The sequence below is a fragment of the Lutzomyia longipalpis genome, chromosome 2 (assembly GCF_024334085.1).
Source record: "Lutzomyia longipalpis isolate SR_M1_2022 chromosome 2, ASM2433408v1".
Lineage (NCBI taxonomy): Eukaryota > Metazoa > Arthropoda > Insecta > Diptera > Psychodidae > Lutzomyia > Lutzomyia longipalpis.
The window spans coordinates 4,607,532-4,627,751 of record NC_074708.1 but is presented as its reverse complement, the minus strand read 5'-3'; the positions used below and the strand labels follow the sequence as shown (position 1 = coordinate 4,627,751).

Genomic DNA, 20,220 nt, shown 5'->3' with positions numbered 1-20,220 from the left:
GCATTGGACAGTATCGATCGTTCTAAAAATAGCTGTGGAATTATTGTATTTTTATGGAGTTAAGATTTTTTTTCCTCCCACTTTTCTATACCTCCACACATACACAGTGAATTTTCCTTTCCCTCCCCCATCCATGCGCGGGAAAAACTTTCAAGGATTTTCTCACACCCATTTATTACAATTTTTCTTTTGACTTTTCTCGTTCAATTCGCACCCCCCAATGGATTATATACAAACATTTTTTTTGTGTGTGTATAACACTCTTCTTTAGCACTCTTTAATTATTTATTACGAGGTAAATTGTCGCTTCGCTCCAATTTTCCTCGCCCCGCTTCGCGGGGGGTTTTGCGCTTCGCGCAAATTTTAAAGATAAAAAATTGTGATGATTTATATAAGTATGATTGGGCACACTCATCAATCTCAAAAGAAAAATTTGCAAAGCGAAGAAATCATTTTCATACAACATTTCCGGCGCCAAATTCAAAAATTCGCAAAAAAAGCATGAGAGTTATATGGGGGCTACCTGAAGGGGGGCTTCGGGGGGAAAATGGATACTGCTACTCGAAACCGCCTGTTATAAGGAGCCTCTGTACCAAATTTCATCGCGATCGGTCAAACGGTGTAGATTTGTATAGCCGAACACGACTGATTACCAACAAACAGACCTTTCTTTATTATATAGATATACATTGCAGCATAAAATACTCATAGTAAAGGGAGAGACAGTGAAGAAATTCCCATGAAAAAGAATAAAGCTTCAGAATAAGAATAATTCTAAAAAACATTGTACCTAAAGTTAAAACTTTCATAATTACATTCTGATTCCATTTTATTAACAATCGTGACTAATTCATTGTTAAATGAAGAAAGAGTCACAGCTAATAACTATTTATTACAGCACAATGTAATTATTTGAACATTTCATCTGGAGTAGATAACAAAAATAATGTTAAAACGTAATTAATAGGGGAGACCGGGGTAAAAATAGTCAATTTGCATAAATCCTTATCTGCAGGATTCCCCAGAGGCAAGAAAACTTCCTCGATAAGTCATTTTCATAGGAAATTTCCTGGCCTACAACTTTGTCTCAGACCACTTTTCTCTATCTCCACGGGAAATATGAGTTTTCGAGCTTTTCCTAAACCCTTCCGCTTCTGACTATTTTTAAACGCGGCGGGTAAATATAGTCACCAGTTGGCTAAATAAAGTCGGTCGAATTTTCCGACATTTCCAATGATTTTCCGCCTGAGAGATTGATAGTAGTTGATAGCTAAACTTCTCACCTTTTGATCCGCGACAAGGAATTTCACTTTTATACGCACTAAAACAGAGAATTTTGCGATTTTCTCAAACACTCCATTTTACAACAAATGGATAGAAAATATGCCAAAAATTTCGATCTCCCATATGATTTACATGGGATGACTAGATCTACCCCAAGGGGTATGTTTTGATTCAAAAAATTGTAGAGAAAAATCATTAAAAGTTATTGAAGAATACACCTTGGCAATGTTTTCTGTAGTAACCCAGGTAGTGAGAAAAATTATCAGATTGGAAAATTGCTGAAGGAAAACTTCGGAAAACGCGTTTTTCTCAATACGCAAAAGTTTGGGAAATGGGCCAAAAATCTATTTTCATTTTTAACTCCTAAAGTACTGATCGCATAACCTCCAAATTACTGTCAAAAATTATAGGTTGGTAGGGCTTTCCACCAGAATTTTTTCCGATTTTTCCGATTAATAACTTCGGAGAAATTGGCATTTGAAAATTCGAAAATGACTATTTTTACCCCGGTCTCCCCTACAGTTTCTCTGATGAGAGGAATTTTATTATCTTTAGTAGCGCGAAGAGAATAATTTGCGTGAAAAGTTGAACTTTAATACATTTAAGACCAGTAAAATACTCTTTTTGTAACGTGTCATAAATTTTTATTCGTGTAAAAAATGTTTACCCGGCTGGACTACTCACGTTCACTCTCAGTTATCATGAAATTGGGGTAGATTCCAATGTGAAACGCAAAGTTTTCCTACAATTTGTCCCCTTTCAACAAAATTTATTGATAAATAAATTTTTTTGCCTGTCAGCTGGGTAATTAATTGTCAAGTAAGAGTTACACGACATTTTTTACAACGTGTATAAAAATTAAAATCGACTAAACCTTTTAACGGGCTGAAATTTAATAAAATCTTTTAAACGATATTTAAAATAAGTAGAAAACTGAATAAGATTGTGACAGCTGGGTAAATGCTAATGCAAAAATATTTTACAACGCGTATAAAAATTTAAAAAAAAATCAATCAACAAAAGACGTCAAATGAGCCCAAATGTGTTATTTCTTTTGAAAGATATTTAGAATAAGTAAAGAACTGAATCAATATAATTAAATCAAATGCAAATGATTTCTTGAAAATAAAAGATTACAATTTTACTGCGTAATTCATCACTTATATTACGTATGTATATAACGTAAAAGCTCCTTGAGAGTTCTTTTGATTCACCCTAAAGCTTAAACCTTATCAATTCAACTGATTCCTCTAAAATTAATTATTTCTGATAAGTTTATGATTCGTAATCAAAGATCTTGAAATAAAAGAAAAAGAATATTGAAATGAGAGAAAAAATCTTCACGAACAATGCATTTTTGACACTTTATCCCAAAATGTTTTCTCTCTCAAATACTTGATGAAACCATGTACAAAGTTTCATGAAAAAATTGAAAAATTTAGCAATATCTCAAGGTTATTTTCACCCATCGACTCAGTGATAGAAAATTCCATTAATAATATAGAGGAATTTTTCTTGAAAAAATTGAGAAATAGGGAAATATTTACTTTTCAACATCTCACACACACTCGCATGAATAAGAATATACTCCAAAGATATTTTCCAAAACATCCCATCACGTAATAATTCAATACACAAGTGAAAATATGAGTGATTAGCAGTCAAAACTAGATTCATCCAGGACATAAAAAGTTTGTAGAATAATTTTTAAAAATAAAATTTTATATAGAAAGATCATTTTCACAAGTAAATGCTCTTTGTATGAAATGAAAGCCAAATAAAATAAAATTTGAAGATGTTTCTCTCATTGTGGCTTTTCTTCTTAAACATTCTCTTTGAGCGCATTTATTGGGAAATGTGTTTTTAAGGATTTTCCAAGGACAGTTATTTAGCCCAAATTTTCAACAAGACACATTCCTCTTTGCGCACCACCATGTGTTCAACGTCAGGTGAATATTGTTATTTTGTTGAGATGGATTTTGTAAGAGAGAAAATCACGCAATAAAAGTAAAAAGCAATAAATATATAAGTCAGTGAAAAGTGCATTGGATATTACAAGAATCATCTATCTCTCCTATATACCCATTTTCTGCACAACTCTCCATCTCACTCGTTGATTTTGTGTTTATTTTGCAATGTGACCCCAATAAATTTGTAGTGTTTGTAAATTAAAATGTGTGGAAAAGCTCATGTAAAGTTTTTTCCCTTATTTCTCACAAATTTTCCCAATAAAAGGATTTCATGAGAAATATTTGGAATTCTTCAAATAATTCTTTTTCATTTTATATGGAATCTTACCTAATTTTAAAACGTGCATCTCAACCAATATTGGTCAATTATTTTCAATCACACTCCACATGAGGAATGTCTCTGAGGAGTGGTGCCTCTTGGTGTGTTTTTCTTTTGCACGTTGTTTTGATTCACTAAAAGGTAGTTTTGTTTTTTTTAGAAAAACTTGCAAAATAAAAATCAAGTCAAATGGAATTCCTCTCTTTTACACAGATAAAAATCGTTCGCGTAACAACACTTTAACAATTCTTTTTTTCTTGCTTCACACAACACTTTCAATGAAGTTTTTTTTTAAGTTCATTTCATTGTGCTCATTTTGGTGTATTTTCACGAAAAAAGTCCTTTTGTGGAAAGTCACACGTTAAAATAATTAAATTGCAACACGCACATTAAAACACTGCTACGAAAGGTAGGTAAACTATACACAGAGAAAATTAAAAGTTTTTTTTTTAAATTGTTTTTTATTGTTTATTCGTCTTTTTCCTCTTTTATTTTTATTTCCTTCTTTTCCACTATTTTTTATTTTCTAAATTGTTCCCGTTCTTTTCGTGACACTTCACGCAATTTTTATTCAACAAAATAAAAATTTCATATCTCTTCGAGCTGCCGCGTTTTGTGTGTGCGCTCAAAGTGAATGTAAATAGCAACAAAAGCCCCACAAGAGTAAAAATTATTCATCGAAACGAAAACGCTGTGTTAGCGACGTGGTCAAGTTTATTTTTAACTCTTCGCCGAATTTACTTTATTTTTTGCACGTTTTTTCATCTCCCTCCACGTCTTATGTCGCGTCTCTCATCTTATTTTTCGTTTTCATACTACCTTCCACCACACCATCACTGTGGTGTACTTTCAAAATACACGCAGCAGCAAAGAGTAAAAATTTTGATTTAAAGACACGAAAATAGAGGAAAAAGAATTTTTCAAAAAATAATAAAAGACTTTTCAGTGGGAAAATGTTTGTCAATTTAGGTGTTTTAGCTAAATGTTCAAAGCACAATTCACCACACGAATGAAGACAATTTCATTTCCCTTTTGCAAACGATGATTCTCGATGGAAAAACACTGTGCGATGTTTTGCTATAAATTTAATTAACAAACACTTGTTACACTATGGTGGAGTTCACAAAAGCCACAATCAACGACACACACATTCCATGAATTCCATGAGTACAATTTTTCTTCTTCTTCTTGTGAACTCTTCACTCATTCGCAATCTCTTCCACTTTATATTGACAATTTTTTTCTTAAATTAATTTATTTGCTGAGAATTTTCATTTGTATGTATGAAAATTTCCACAATTTCCACATCACCCTTTTCTTATACAAAAAAAAAATTTAATCTCCTTTACACGCGACACAGAAAAATCGCAAAATACAGAGTTTTTTCCCTTTCTTTTGCTTACTTTTTAAATCGCACCAATAACTTTTTTTTCTTGGAGAGATAATATTTTTATTATTTTGTATTTTCTTCTTAAAAATATCTCTCCAAAGTGTCTTTATTTTTTTTATTTTTTACTTCAACCGAGGAGTTGTTTGCCAGTGTGTCCAGCAAGACACCAATAAATAAATGAATTTGTTGACACGGAGCAAATATCACCAACCGTCTACTCGCTACGCCAATACGATAAACACTACCACTCAACTTTTCGGTCTGATACTTAATTCGATTTGAAGGAATATACTTCTTTTTTTTCTCGTGGTGTGAACATACACAACAAGTGCGCAATCCAAAGTGCGCAGACTTTATAAATAGAACCTCAATTTCACCGTCTTTAACATTTTATGATATTTTATACATACACATACACGGCTACACTGAAAAATATTCAATGTGTACACTGTGAACAAAATATATACATAGATAAATGTGTACACACTAAAGCACAAAAGGCACCAAATGGTACAAAAGTCAACACTTTGGAGCTTATGATTTTCTTATTTCATGTAACCACAAAACACCGCGTGCGGAGTATTTTGCGATTTTAACTCTGTTTTTCCGCACCATGGACCTGTCTTTCTGATTTTTGTCTTTTTTCTTTTTATTTTTCTTATTTCTCATTCTTCCTTTCTTCACATTTTTATTTTTCTCTGTGTGAGATTTTAGGCCCATTTCAGACAAACTGCAAAATGTTCTTTACATCCCAATTCGTGGCATGATCTTGATGGTAATATCTCGGCATATCTAACTCATCTATCCAAACCTACCTAACCCATATATTTTACCCCCTTAGTTTGGCGTAGAAAATGTCATGTAAAATAAATTGCAAAATGCTAATTCCAATAATAAATGCACAGACAAATTGTAAAGAATGAATAATTTTATAAAGTATGAATGAAATTAACTCTGTGTGGCTATAAATTGATAAACAAAAACGGGATGTTTTTGCAAGAATAAAAAATATCACATTGAAAATTTCTTGATGTCTCGCTGGGGCCATTGATGCAGATGTATGTGAGAATTTTCCGTTTGTAATTGTCTGACGGGTATTTATATATTTATTTTATATATTACTACAGAAACATTTTAATCTCAAGATGGATTCGTATCTTTGTACCATAACGTCTTATTAGTGGTTACCCTCACATCTTTTTTTTTTTGGAATATTTGATGGAATTTTCCTACTATCTTGTCAATATATGTAGTTTATGTGTTAAGAGGAATACATAACAATTCACTATCACACAACGAAACCACAAAATATGGTCATCAAATCGATAATAATCGTAACATGTAATAAAATTGTGATCACTCGCTATATACTATTTTTAATACATTTTTCTCATTTTCCTCTTGTTTCCTTCATTTATTTTTTTCACTCGGGTATTTTATTTATTATTTTAAAATAGATTTCTCAGGAAAGAAAATCATATTTGGTTTATTTATTTATTTTTTACCTCAGGTGATTTTTCTTCTGTAGTCATTTGTAAAGATTTTTTTTTGCTTCATGTAGAAAATTCTCAAGAAAATTCCCTCCTTTCAAGTGTTGACGCCAGTACGGCAGAAACAGATTTTATTTATAGATTTCTAATTAAACTGATAACAGCACTGAGATTAGGCTCAAAACAAAACACCTCGGAGATATAACGTAGTAAGGAAGTTAAAAAATACCTGGCCTAATGTAAAAAAAATGTGCAAAAGAGCCTCGATTTAATTAAATAAAAAGTATCTCAATTTTCTAAAAACAGATTGAGGAACAGAATAAGAATTGAGAAACATTATTGGCATAGTAGATAGAGTACAAGTTTCTTCATTCAAATGACCCCGGTTCGAATCTCAGTCAGTCTTAATTTTTTTGTACTTCCTATACTTTTATAAACAACCCTAGGCCGAAAACTTTTGAACAACCCCCATCATATTAAAACCATAAAATTCATATCTGTAAGAAATATACGTATTTATACTCTTTTACACCAATGTCACTTCCTTAGACAAAATGACCCATTTATCGCAAACTCATTCAAGAAAGAAAATTACCCGGAAATTCTCAATATCATTGAGACCATTGCACAAATGCAACCATTCCTTATAATTTGTAAACAAAATCCTAAATGATATTTTCATCGAACCCCCCCTTCTACCTAATACATGAAATAGACATGAAAACACGCAGTAGGAATCATTCATTTAAATCATCTTTAGAAAATAAACATTTACTGCAGGAATATTTGTGGTGGAATAGAAATGAAAAAAAAAGATATGGAGAAGAATGCTTAGAAGAAAAACAGATTAATTCAATTTTATTGAGTATGTCGCGACATTTTCTCGCTTTGCTACTTTGTCAAATAAAATCATAAGTGGCCTTCATCATCTGCAAGAGAGAACACCATCGAAAAGACATGGGAAAGAATACATTTATGCCTGACATCATTTTCACAAACTATTCTACCAACTACATCGTCACTAAATACCATCAGACAGCCGAACACTTGTTGCTTTCAATGGATTTTAAAAGAGATATTTATTTCAGGTAGAAATATTGATAAATGGCGCTTGAGGCAAGAAATGTCAAATAGTGTCCTGTCAAATTAGTACATCTGTCAGAAAATGATCTGTCAAGAATCGAAATGTCACGAGACCTGATGAAACAACATTCTAGTTCAATAAAATGCCAAAAATTTTAATTAATTTCACAAACAGCTATACAAAATCGTCCCTTTTAAAAATTCTCCCTTCAGGTTTTCTTGGAAGCTTTTCTTTCCCAAAGAATGAAAATGCCAATTAAATGATTCAATTTAGACCGGTTGAAAAGTTTCATGTCAATTAGGAATAAAAGTGACAAAGACATGAAATAAAAAAAATTTCTATTGAGACTTGCAAAATCTTCTCTTTTAACACCACCCCTTTAACCTTTCACCCCCCAAAGTTAAGTATCCCTTTTTTTCTGCACACATTAAACCAATCTTTTCTTCACCATGTTATACACACCACCATCCCACACACAAAAAATAATTTTATGTACTACACAAAAAAGGGGGGAGAGAGAGACACATTGAGGTCGACCTCTGACATTTGAAAAATTGGAACAATTCTCACACCCACTTTTATGATGAAAAATGAATAAATTTTACTCTCAATTTGGGGTGCAAAGAACTCCCAAAAATATTTCAATCCATAGCATGAAATTTTAACAAAGTTTTGCAGGCAATGACTACCCTCCCCCCAAAAGCTGTGCATTATTTCTATAAAAAGCCATTGTGCCATTATTGGGGAAAATTTGCATGCAAAAGAAGCAAAATAAATGTAAAGTCCTGGTTGTAAGACAAAGGATTTCAAAAATAGCAAACTATTATTATCAAAGGTGTTGTAAATATTATATGAAATTAATCAAGTATCTCAAGGTAATAGATAGAAGCTCGATATTTTATCTCTTTATTAAGTAATTAATCAAATGGAAACTCTATAGAGGTTCTTAAATCTTTGTCAACCACCCACTCATCTTAAGTTCCGTGCAACCAATTTGGAGGGATTCGTGAAGAAAATTTCCCACACTACAAGAGAACCTTTTGCTATTATTACCTATATTTCCTGACCACGAGTATATATTTTATTACACCCACTTAATATTCACCTTCAATATATACAGGTAGGTACTTAATAACTCTCACTAACATGCTTTAATAAATATATTTTCGCCTGAATTTCTCCATAATGTCCTTTCAATGACTTTTGACATTAACCGTGATTTTTTTCTCTCTTTTCTCTTCTCTCACACTCTGTGCTACACGAAGGATTTTTTTTCCTTTTTTTAGATTCTCAAATTTCCCTTCAGACGAGTAAAATATTATATTTTTGTGAAGACGAAATAATCATGGAAAATGATCCCAAGAGTATGAGTAACATAAATCCGTGCAAATTGGATGGAGGAGAGAGGATTGAATTGTTGAAAATAATAAAAAAGGGACAGAGAAAGGTTTTGTATGAGTATTTTTATGTTGGAAATGCAATTTGTTCATTTTCCTGCCCTCATCGTGACAAAACATCGTCATTTCTCACTGTCAAGTGCAGAAGAAAATATGCTAACAATTGAGAAAAAGTATTGTGGACATTGAATTTCTCAACAGCCCCATGTTGTCTATATCAGTAAATGACGTAGGTTTACCGATATGCGGGTTGCACTGAATGTTGTGAAAAATTTCCATAAAAAAAAGATTATAATGTGCGTAATGTTTGTAATAAAATTAACATTATTATCAATAAAATATAGTTTAGATTGATTTATAAAATCTTTTCTTTTATATCGCTTTCAATGCAGTTTTTCCGAAGTTTTCATCAATAATTTAAAAATCCGGGTTCTTCGTCGGCAGTGGAAACTCCTTACTCAAAGAAACTCAGAATCTTCCCAGAGCTTTCGGCCCCGCTCGGAGCCTTCTTCAGTGGCTAGCATAGGGGCGCTTCCACTGCCGACGAAGAACCCGGATTTTTAAAAAATATCGCTTTCGTTTCGTGAAAAGCTCTTGAAAATATTTGAATTTGAAGAAAATTTTATGTTTACCCCAGACACCTCTAAAAACTGTTAAGAGTCGGCTTTTTTACAATTTCTATCGAGTTTAGTAACCCTTATTTTTATTATAATCATTTTAGAACAGGTTAAAGTAAATACTTCTTTAAATAAATTGATTTTATTTTAACTTTACAGCAGAATATTGAAGATTTTTTTCCAAGGCGAAATGTGTCTTGGCTAAATTTAATTTTATGAGAAAGTCTTCAAGATTTGTAAGAAAGGAAAAGGAAAGATTTTACACATAAAATTATTTATTTTCATAACGAAAAAAAGGATAATTCCTTAATAAATTTTCATTTTGAAATAACCAATTCATTATTATGGCAAGTGCTAAATGGGATTAATTGAAGTTCTTCCTTTGCAGAAAACTGACGCAATTGCATCCTACTTTTATTTACTAAATCTAATATCATGCAGCAAATAATTCCCATTAAAACCCTTTAGTTACATGAATATATTGTCGTCGATCTTGCGTGAAATTCTCTGCAATACAATGCATGTAAATCTATGAGGAAAATCCACCCACAAAGGTAAATTTACGTCAATATCTCAATATCAATTTTATGTATATTCCATCGACGTCATAGGAAAAACAATCTATTGCCGTGCAGAGAATCTTTTAAAGTATTCTGACGACTTTGGTGTATGGCCCACCCCCTTAGTGATTTATTTTTTTTCTTGTATCAGAAACATCCTATAAGAGGAAAAGAAACTCAAGGAATTTTTTTTTCCAAAAAATACAGAGTTTGAGGTGAAATTTTTAGTGACATTCCACGGAAATACACATTTTTTTGCCACAAGTGACATTGCCTATATACCTAACTGCTACATTTTGCCATCCAAAATAGGGAGAAATAACATTCGAGAAAAACCACCCCACCGGAGAAAGACGAAATATTCAAATGAAAATTGATTTGAAGAATTTTCTCTTATAGGTACTTCTGTTTTTTTTTTCAGGCCTCCATCACGCAAAGAGTGACGACATGGGGGTGAAAAGAAGAGAAAAAAATGTGAAGGAGTCAAAAAATGATAGCAAATCGTATTGTGGTTAAAAATACACAATCACGCGATTATGTTATTTTTCTCCATGTGATAGAGGACCCACCCTGAAGTCACCATAAGACTTTTCAAAGTCACATTTATTGAACGAAAGAGAGAAAAAAAATTCACTGAATTGTGTATTTTCTCCTCCAACTCTTTCATTCTTTAACCAACCCCTCACAGGCCAAATAAAAAAAGAAAAAAACCACACGACATAAATATGAAAATAGAACCAAGTCGTCATAACACTTTCCCTCCTCCGCACGTTCTACTTTGGACAACACACACACACACCCTTTGGGAAAATATCGAACCCAACCAACATGATATTATACCAAACGAAAAGCAATAACCCTTGTCCTTTAGCAGAGAGTAACTTCAAACTATTAATATACTTTTGATTGAAACACTTTGTCACCCTCAAAACCCCATTTTCTCTCTTTTTTTTACCCTCCACAAACAACCCACCCACCCACGCACACAGATATTATACAAAACTTTAACAAGAGGTGGAGCTTTTCTTTATCATAAAGTTTTGCACTAAAATAATATTAATTAAGAAAGCTCAAGATTGATACAAAGAAGGATAAATATGTTGTTGGAAGGACAAAATTATCAACCCTTAAAAATTCTAACGTATTTTGTCATAAAAAATCCATTTAAAACTTCCCTTTAAGATCTTTGTAAGACAGCAACTCTTTTGCATTGAAAAATTATAATTTTATTTTTTCCGACGCAATAAACACAACCCGGAGAGTACATCCGTGACTGGCTTTATTGAGCATCAATGAATAAAAAATCCATCAATGTTTAAACAAATAAGAAAAGCTCTCTCTCTCTCTCCTACAAAAAAATGACGCATCTTCTTTCCAACACGATAAATTTTTGTTTAAAAATACACCCACTTTCCGTGCTATTAGTTTTGCCGCACAAGTGCGATCTCTGTGTATGGAGGGATTTAAACACGAAGAATATTGATGAGAAAATAACTTTGCAACCCCCTTTATGGGTAAATTCCTTGTCACTCAAATGGAACGTTAAGGAAAAAAAAATACAATTGAGCGACATTCTTTTGGAAATTTGTATTGACATTCTCACAAATTTCTCAAATGTGACACAAACATTTCTTTTAACTCTTCTTACATTACTTTATAAGCTGCCGGATTCTCTTTAACATAATATATTAGCCGTTCCTTCCCTTTGGTTGTCCATCAATTTGAAAATTCTTCCGCACCACCCGTAATACATTGAGTGGGTGTGTGCATTGTAATGAAATTTTTACATGATGTGTTTACAAGATTTATTTTCATCAAATTTAGAATGATGAAAAATAGACTTCCGGCATCAGAGCACCAGGATCTCCATTAATCTGACTGATTTTTAACCCCAAAAAATATTAAAATTCTTTAAAATAATAATTCTTAAGGTTAACCATTTTAGGGCGCAATGAAACACCTTCAAATTTGCATTTATTGCTATTAATTTACTCACAATCATTTGTAGCAAAATGTCAGAGAAAGTTCTTTAAAAAAAATATTTCTGTCATTGAAAAAAGCTCTAAGTATGGTCGAAAGCTTTGGAAAACATATTTTTAAACGACAGCCCTTATTTTATTTGAAATATATCTAGAAATGTTACAAATTGAACAATTAAAAGAAATATTTTGTGAAATTTGTCACAAATAAAAACTTCAAAAAATTTTAAAGTAAAAGACGCTACTTCTATTATATCAAGCGACGTTTCGACAGTTTTTCTTTGTCACAAGCTCTATTATTTACTGAAATAAATTAATCAAGAACACAAATTACATTCCGAAATGATAGATTTTATTTTTATAGCTCACAAAATTACATTTTAAGGGTTGTTTGCCCCTAACCCTTAGTGCATGTACAAACATAACCTCATAGCAATAAAGTCAGATATATAATCTCAAAATAGAACTATTATATAGCTCTTATAAAATAGCGCTATATGTATCATAATATTGTTTTATGGAAACCAAATAAAAAAAGAATAACCCCTAGAGAAAAAAATTATTTATTTTCCATCACACCCTAAAAAAAAAGAAGAGAAAATGCCTTTCATTGCGCCAAATCTACCCCATGAAAAGGAATTTTCCTCATACGAATCTCTTTCCTAATATTGGCTTTTTGGTCTGTGTGGCACCATACCCAGCAGCAGCAGCATACCATACAGTGTGTGGTGCATGAATATAAATATGTTATAAGCCTAACATAAAAATCTAATTTTAGAAATGTTCAAAAAAATAAACACGCCACAGAAAGACTATTTTTGGGACTTGATTATTTAAACAGACATTCCTTCTCCTGCCTTCGCCTTTCACCCCTCACATAGTGCCAGCCAGCATTTTGCTTTCTTTTTTTTTTTTTCTTCTTGTATCTTCCACCCATTTGCTTTCCCCACCGCACTGAAATTAGCTTCTATCGTGCTCATCCACAACCTCCTCACAAATATAACATGTACTGTGTACAACCCAAGGAGTATAACATCCAATGAATAAAAATTCTTTCGAGAGACTTGAAGTATAGAAGGCACATACATACTACGTACATATATATCCAACAGAGAAGAAAATGTGAGTGAGATGAAAAAAAAACGAACCATTAATAACTTCTCAATATAGAATCCACTTCATAAATACTGACATGTGTTCTTAAAGGAACAAAACATCATCATGCAAAAGGCAGCAAAACAGGTTACCAAGAACACCAGTGAGGAGATTTGTACAAGAAAATTCTCGCATTTGGTTTTAGAATCCTCCGTGTATAAATATATATGTAATGCTCATGCATATGTAGCTGAAAATAGAAACTACAACTTGGGAAATTTATGCCTCTTTGCTTCTTTTTTCCTTTTTTTTCATCTTGCTTCCAAATTGGTCCGCCAGTGTGTACCAGCAGAACATCTCTAACTAAATTAACTCCTAGGAGGAACGAAACGTTTTTATCTCACTCATTTTATCCTTTTTTTTTTAACAACATATAATTCTCCTCTATATATGCCTTAAAATACACACAACACATGTAGTACAGTGTGTGCGCTCTTGCCTTTTCAAACAAACTTGTGTGCCTCTCTCACTCACGTCTCATTTTATTCAATTCGTCTTTGTGTTCTAAATTTAAAACTACTCTGTTCTATTTTCAGGTTGATTTATTTACACTCGATGAGAAAGAGAGTGAGAAGAAAAGTTGGGTGGGATTGGTGGGAAAAATGTGAGAGAGGAAAAACATGATGAAAAGTCGAGTGAATAGAAATTCAAGAGCTGTATGTATGCAATTACCCTCGGAAAAAGACATTTTCCGAACATACATATGTAGGTATGAATGTACATACGTATGAAAAGGAGAAATGCATTTTCCTTGGCGCAAAAGGAAAAAAAATTGCTAACCCTTCTTTGTATAAAGCGCCAGGGATATTTATCTGTCGAATATTTTTTGATTTTTTTGGGGAATTGTCTGAATATTTCTTTTTGAAAAACTTTTTCCGGAACAAAATTAGTAGGTACTGTTTACACTTGAATTTAGTACTTTTTGGATTTGAATTTAGTACTTTTTAATGGTTGAATTTAGTACTTTCAAAGCTTCAATTTATTATTTTCAAAGCTTGAATTTAGTACCTTTCAGACTGGGATTTAGTACTCGTCAGTCCTAAATTTAGTACTTTTCAGGCTCTGATTTAGTACTCTTCAGTGTTGGATTTAGTACTTTTAAAGCTTTTCTACCTTAATCTGTGCCTATATTTCCTCAATCATTCACCCCGAAAGGGTTAACAATGTGCCACAAAAAGGGAGAGTTGTCATTGAGCCAAAAAGTGATAATTTTATGCCACAAATTGCATTTAAACTTTCTTGGCTCATGATGGAGAAATCCTTTTTTGTTGCAAAATAATAAAATAAACAACACCACACCCCAAAATAAATTCTTCCTCGTCCTCATTTTCCAGCTTTGAGGGAAAATTTCCCCCTGAAAAATCATCTCTGATTTTTTTTTAATCTCTATTTTTTTTCTCACATCCTCCCAAGCTAAAACTTATAAATAAACTTCAGGAAGAAAAAAAAGCCAGCATCTTTTTCTATCCCTCTCATTTTGGGAATGTAAAAATAAATTTTTCTTACACCACAAAACGTGGAGAATTTTTGTGTATATATTTTGAAAATGCTATAAATAGCTAAGAAAAAACTCTCTGTAATTATTGAGAATTTTTCCTCCCTTCATTTTCAATCGCATAGAGAAATAAACTGTCTACACCAAATTGCCAACGGGAAGATTAAGTTTAGTGTGTGTTAGTTTCATGTTAGAATAAATTACATTTTATACGCGATATCATTTCTAACGCTCTGCAGAAAAAAAAAACATCACTTCAACCACATTAGGGATGGTTTCTATATTTACTACAGGGTGGTGGTGGAATCTACCACAAGCACAAGAGAAAGCCACCCCCCCAGAGTGCCCTATTATAGCAGCAACAGCAGCAGCATATTTGTCATCTTCCACCCCTTAACAACCCAGCTCCGAAGCGTCGACTAACTCAATTGAATTTCAACACTTTGCATCCCAAGTATCAGATAATAGAATCAGAAATCCACCCACACCGATGATGAGCCACCCCCTCGTTACCCACCACTCCCCCCTTCTGCTACATCCCTGCTGCCTCTACAATTATGCAAAGTGTATCAGAAATAGACGATGAAGAATCTATAATAAAAATTCCTTCTCCACACCCTCACTTCACGGGTATGCCACAGTTTATGTACACACACTCTTCAAAATTATAACCACTCACTCATGCTCTGTTCTTCCTCCTCTCTTGATGTGGTTAATTATAAATTGATATATACACAACAATATATTGTATATAAAACCATCCCATATCCCATTAATATAAAATTCCCCAACAACGCATTGAGATGGAGGATCTTTAAGACTCGAAGGAGATCACTTTCACGTCCCCAATAAACTCCCCACCCCTCAAATGAAATTTCAAATCAAATAAAAAACTCTTTTTGTCCCTTAACACAGAATATAAATAATATTCCAATCAAACAGATCCACGCGCAATTTAGTATTCCACGTAAACACATATCCCCGTCACACCCACAAATTACCTCCACGAGGCACATTACTGATGAATAAAAAAAATGATATGCAAAGAAAGAATCTGCTTTATTCCCCCCAAAGGCACAAGATCTAAATTCAATTAACGGTCAGAAGATTCTTTTTCTTCATCTTCCAAAATTTTAATATTCACACGCGCGTGAAAAAGTTCGTGGGCAGAGTTGGAAGGAAAAAGAAATTTGTAGATTTAAGATAAAATTTTTGGAGATTCTTTTTTTAAGTTTTGAAAGAAAAAGAGGTGAAGAGGAAGGATTTTTTTACTGTAATCAAAATAAAAAGTCAATCATAACGCGTCCAGTTATAAGAGTTGGTGTCCCACAACGTGTAGAAGTTTGTTTATGCGTTGTAGTGCGATTTGTGAGCAGAATTAGTAGGCAAAGTTGATTTTTTTTGTGAAATTCAGCAATTTGATGGATAAAAATGGTCATATCTCTGGTTCTATCAGACCTACAGAAATTTATTGACCAGTTTTGGAAAGGTCTTGAAATAAACTATAATCTGACATATATTTCGATACATTTCAAGGTGACCTCTAGAACACAAAATGGCGGCTATTTGTTTTACTGAATCAGTTTTTGGCATTTTTTGCCCTAAAAGAATGGTTTTACAGGGTTCTAATGTTCTAGAAAGTTGTAGGGAATTGCAAAACCTTTAATTTGATACCAAATTGAGCAAAATCGGACAGACCGTTCAAGAGATATGGCTCTTAGAACTTTTCAAATTCAAGAATTTTTCAAATGGCCATATCTTCTAAACGGCGACATAGATTTTCTTCATTTTCGGACTGGTGCAAGATTATTAGTCAGGCTACAACATATCAAAATTTAAAGGAAATCTATAACAGATGTTCGGAGATATTGCCCCTTAAAGTTAGGCGATTTTTGTTTTTGTTTTTAGCGCCTCTTGCGGATGTTTTTGGAACTTGGAATGTTCTAGACAGTTGTAGGGCTTCTTAAATCCTTTCATTTGAACCTAAGTTGGTCAAAATCGGTTAAGCCGTTCTCGAGTTATATCGAAAAAACACTTTTTGCTTTGGGCCGCCATATTTGCTAAACCGCTTGACCGATTTTCAAGTATGAATTATCGATAAAAATGTCTCACTGAGCTCTACAACATACTAAAATTTCAGACCTCTAGCTATAAGGGAAGTGGTTGATGGTAGTTCAAAATGGCGGACGGCGGCCATCTTGGATTTTGAAAATGCGAAAAAATGAAATTTTACACCCACATTTCTATAGAAAATTGCAAACCCGAAGTTTCTATCTGTTACCGTTCTCGAGATATAATGCAAAATGTTGACCACCGGACGGCAGGCCGGCGGGCCGGCAGGCCGGCAGGCCGGCCGGATCAAAAATTTTCCACCACCAGTTTTGGAATGTAGATTGTCTGAAACGTGCTCATACCAAGTTTGAGCCCAATCTGAGGTGGTCGGAAAATCCGACGATTACAATACTTGGTGTTGGCCACGAAGTGGAACACCAACTAATAGAATAAGTAGAACTAGTTTTGTATTAATTTTCTATTTCATTATTAAAGTAAAATAGTTGAAATGCCTAAATTGGCCATAGAGTCCACTTGATATCTCATACATATTTAAGGTTATGTATGCTCTATATTTCTCTTAAAAATACATATTTTATGCTTTTCTGCAGAAAATACAATTTTCATCTCGTTTTATTTCCGAAGATGATTAATTTTTATTTTAAAAATATTTGATTTTTTTATTTAACCCTTTATGACCGAAGTAAACATGTTTCGAAAAAAATAGGAAAAGGGATAAAAAACTCTCTTATATGAGTAAGAAAAATTGAAAGTATCTGATAACTTTCCGGAAGATTATTGTGATGATTAATTATTGGCTTCTTTGGGTATTTGGTTGTCATGAAAAATATCCAAAATGGGCCGAAAAGATAGCAAAAGATAAATAAAATTAATCTCAACAAAATTCTGCATTTAGTTCTCGATAAAAACGAATTATAAAGGCAAATTTTACGTTGTTGGTTGACTTCAAATTTTGTGTTCAACGAAAAGTCTTCGTTTCGTGCATTTTATTATCTAAATTGGATTAAAATATTAGCTTTCCAAAGCTTCCGGCTGAACAAAGTTTCAGAATTCTGTATTAATTTTTCTTATCATTTTATCTAATATTTTTTTGTGATTATAAAAATTTCAAAATATTAGAGTAAAATGACCCGGCGTCTCCACTGTTATCGTTTTCCTTTCTACAAGATGCAAAATCGAAACACAAAAAAATCTTTTCATCTTGTAATCTTTTATCTATAATCTCAACAACTCACAGATTAGAGTCATTGCCGCCGTCGTGGATACTTTATTGTGTCGAAAGTATCACGGAGAATCACTTAATCAATCGCCACCCAAAAATATGTTTCAAGGTAAGTGGCATCTTTCTTTCACGCGATTATTGATAAGATGATGGAAATGAGATTTTTTTTTCTTACTTTTTGTAACCTTCATGATAACTACACGCGGACACTTCGCTATGTGTGTCAATTGTTGGAATAAATTACATTTTCCAACCCTATCTCTCCTCATTCTCTATTTCTCTCCCATAAATGCCATCGGGTTAGGTATATATTGTGTTTCAATTTTACCCAAAACCAAGCAAAGACAAATTGCCCTGTGAGTGAGGAGGTAAGATGGATAGGAAGGCTGACGAAGAAATTGATGGCAATCTCATCTTTTACCCTCCACCCCCCTCCCCGCATGAGAGAGAAAATAATCCCGCAAACATTTTCCCTCCCCAGGCTCTTCTTGGGTGGGATAGGTGGGATATTACTTCGTCAATATGGCGAAAAATGTGCGCTATATTGAAAAATAAGAGAAATAAATTATTTACTCAAGTTGGAAGAATGTTGCTCAGAAGGGCAGGGGGTGGGAAAGGACACCGTGAAAGAGGAAGAGAAAAAAAGATTATATTTTGTTGCTTTGCTCCCTCTTTGACATTGAAAGACATTCCCTTGATGTCCTTTTGTCAATGTCATCAAACACACAGCACCCCCGACCCTTGTCTCCCATGCCTCCCCCTCCGCTCCGCACTCTCCACGTGAACTTCCTGTTGTGTACTTTATAACACCCTCCCCTCGCCCGTACCTCCGACCCATCTCATTCCTCTGTCTGTGTAACCCCCATAGCTGTGTCCTTGCTGGAATTCGGGAAAGACAAGTGAAAACATCACACAGAACATTTCATCCGTCTCACCAGAAGCGAGTAATTTACAGAGAAAATCCCCAATATCTCTGCTCAACATCTTTTTTGTACCTCACCCCGCCCACTATACCTCATCCCCACTTTGTTATATACTATATGTAATGTATTTAAGACAATTTTATGTTGATGGATAATAAAATACCCTTCTCTCGCTCCATCGCTTGGGTAAAATAACTTGATATTCTCTTCGGAAGGCCCACGTGGAGCACATTGGGGGGCTGATGTGAGGAAAAGCGAAGGGGGGGGGGAGAGGGGGAGACAAGTGGGTGTTGTTTATACTTTTCCTACCATTTCCCGCCACCTAAAAACCCAAAATATCATCATCAACATGGAAATCTCACACGATGTGTGTGCAGGAGTTTTCTTTATGTACCTACATACACATACACACATACCTAATACATAAAACGTACCATGAATTGCCACTAATTTTCCCAACGCACATGAATTTTCACACAAACTCTTTCAATATACTTTTCCAACCCTATTTTCATGCTTTACAAATAATAATAATACTTGAAGAGAATATTTCCACGAAAATTCTTGACCATTTTTTCCTCTGCTGGGTGACATTCATTTTGCAAGCAGCCTTATGGCAGGAATGTGAAAATCTCTTTTCTTTCTTTCACCCTCAATTCTCATGCTAAATGTGAAAGGTCAAGTACATAATAGAACTCTTATATGATTGAAATAAAATATATTGTTTAATGAAAATGTAGAGAAAGCTCTAAGAAGATTTGTTCAATAATAAACCACACCCCTATTTCATTTTAAAATTGTTTTTTTTTGTAAAATATTTCCAAGGAAAAATCGATGATTCTTATTTTCAACACCCGAACTTTAACCTTAGTATATATTGATCAGGCTCATCGACGAACCTGCGGGTACGGGATGACCCAAAAATCCATTCAGATTTGCTCTAAAATCAACAGGAGAGCCAGAAAATGCAAAAAACTGATTTTAGCCAAAAATATGTGGAAACTTCAAGGAAAAAATTGAAAATTCCTAATTTTTGTATTTGAAACTTCCCTTTAGTACATATCGATCAGGCTCATCGACGAACCTGTGGGTACGGGATGACCCAAAAATCCATTCAGATTTGCTCTAAAATCAACAGGAGAGCCAGAAAATGCAAAAAACTGATTTTAGCCAAAAATATGTGGAAACTTCAAGGAAAAAATTGAAAATTCCTAATTTTTGTATTTGAAACTTCCCTTTAGTACATATCGATCAGGCTCATC

General features: G+C 33.4%; 2 protein-coding genes across 8 annotated transcripts in view; both read right to left on the bottom strand.

The window, feature by feature from the left end:
- Positions 1-20,220, bottom strand: part of LOC129788711 (mucin-5AC) — a 1,053,002-nt gene that overhangs the window by 857,562 nt on the left and 175,220 nt on the right. The gene's annotated exons all lie outside the window — the stretch shown is intronic.
- The window catches only part of LOC129788716 (histone deacetylase 4), a 51,534-nt gene that overhangs the window by 24,463 nt on the left and 6,851 nt on the right, over positions 1-20,220 (bottom strand). The window contains exon 1 of one of the 7 annotated variants that reach the window (XM_055825009.1): positions 3,583-5,614. The exons of 5 other annotated variants lie outside the window; for them this stretch is intronic. In XM_055825009.1, the coding sequence (XP_055680984.1) occupies positions 3,583-3,601 (19 nt within the window). In that variant the 5' untranslated portion in view covers positions 3,602-5,614. Of the gene's footprint in view, positions 1-3,582; positions 5,615-20,220 lie in introns of those variants that run through there. One more of the 7 variants, XM_055825007.1, reaches the window with a different exon arrangement.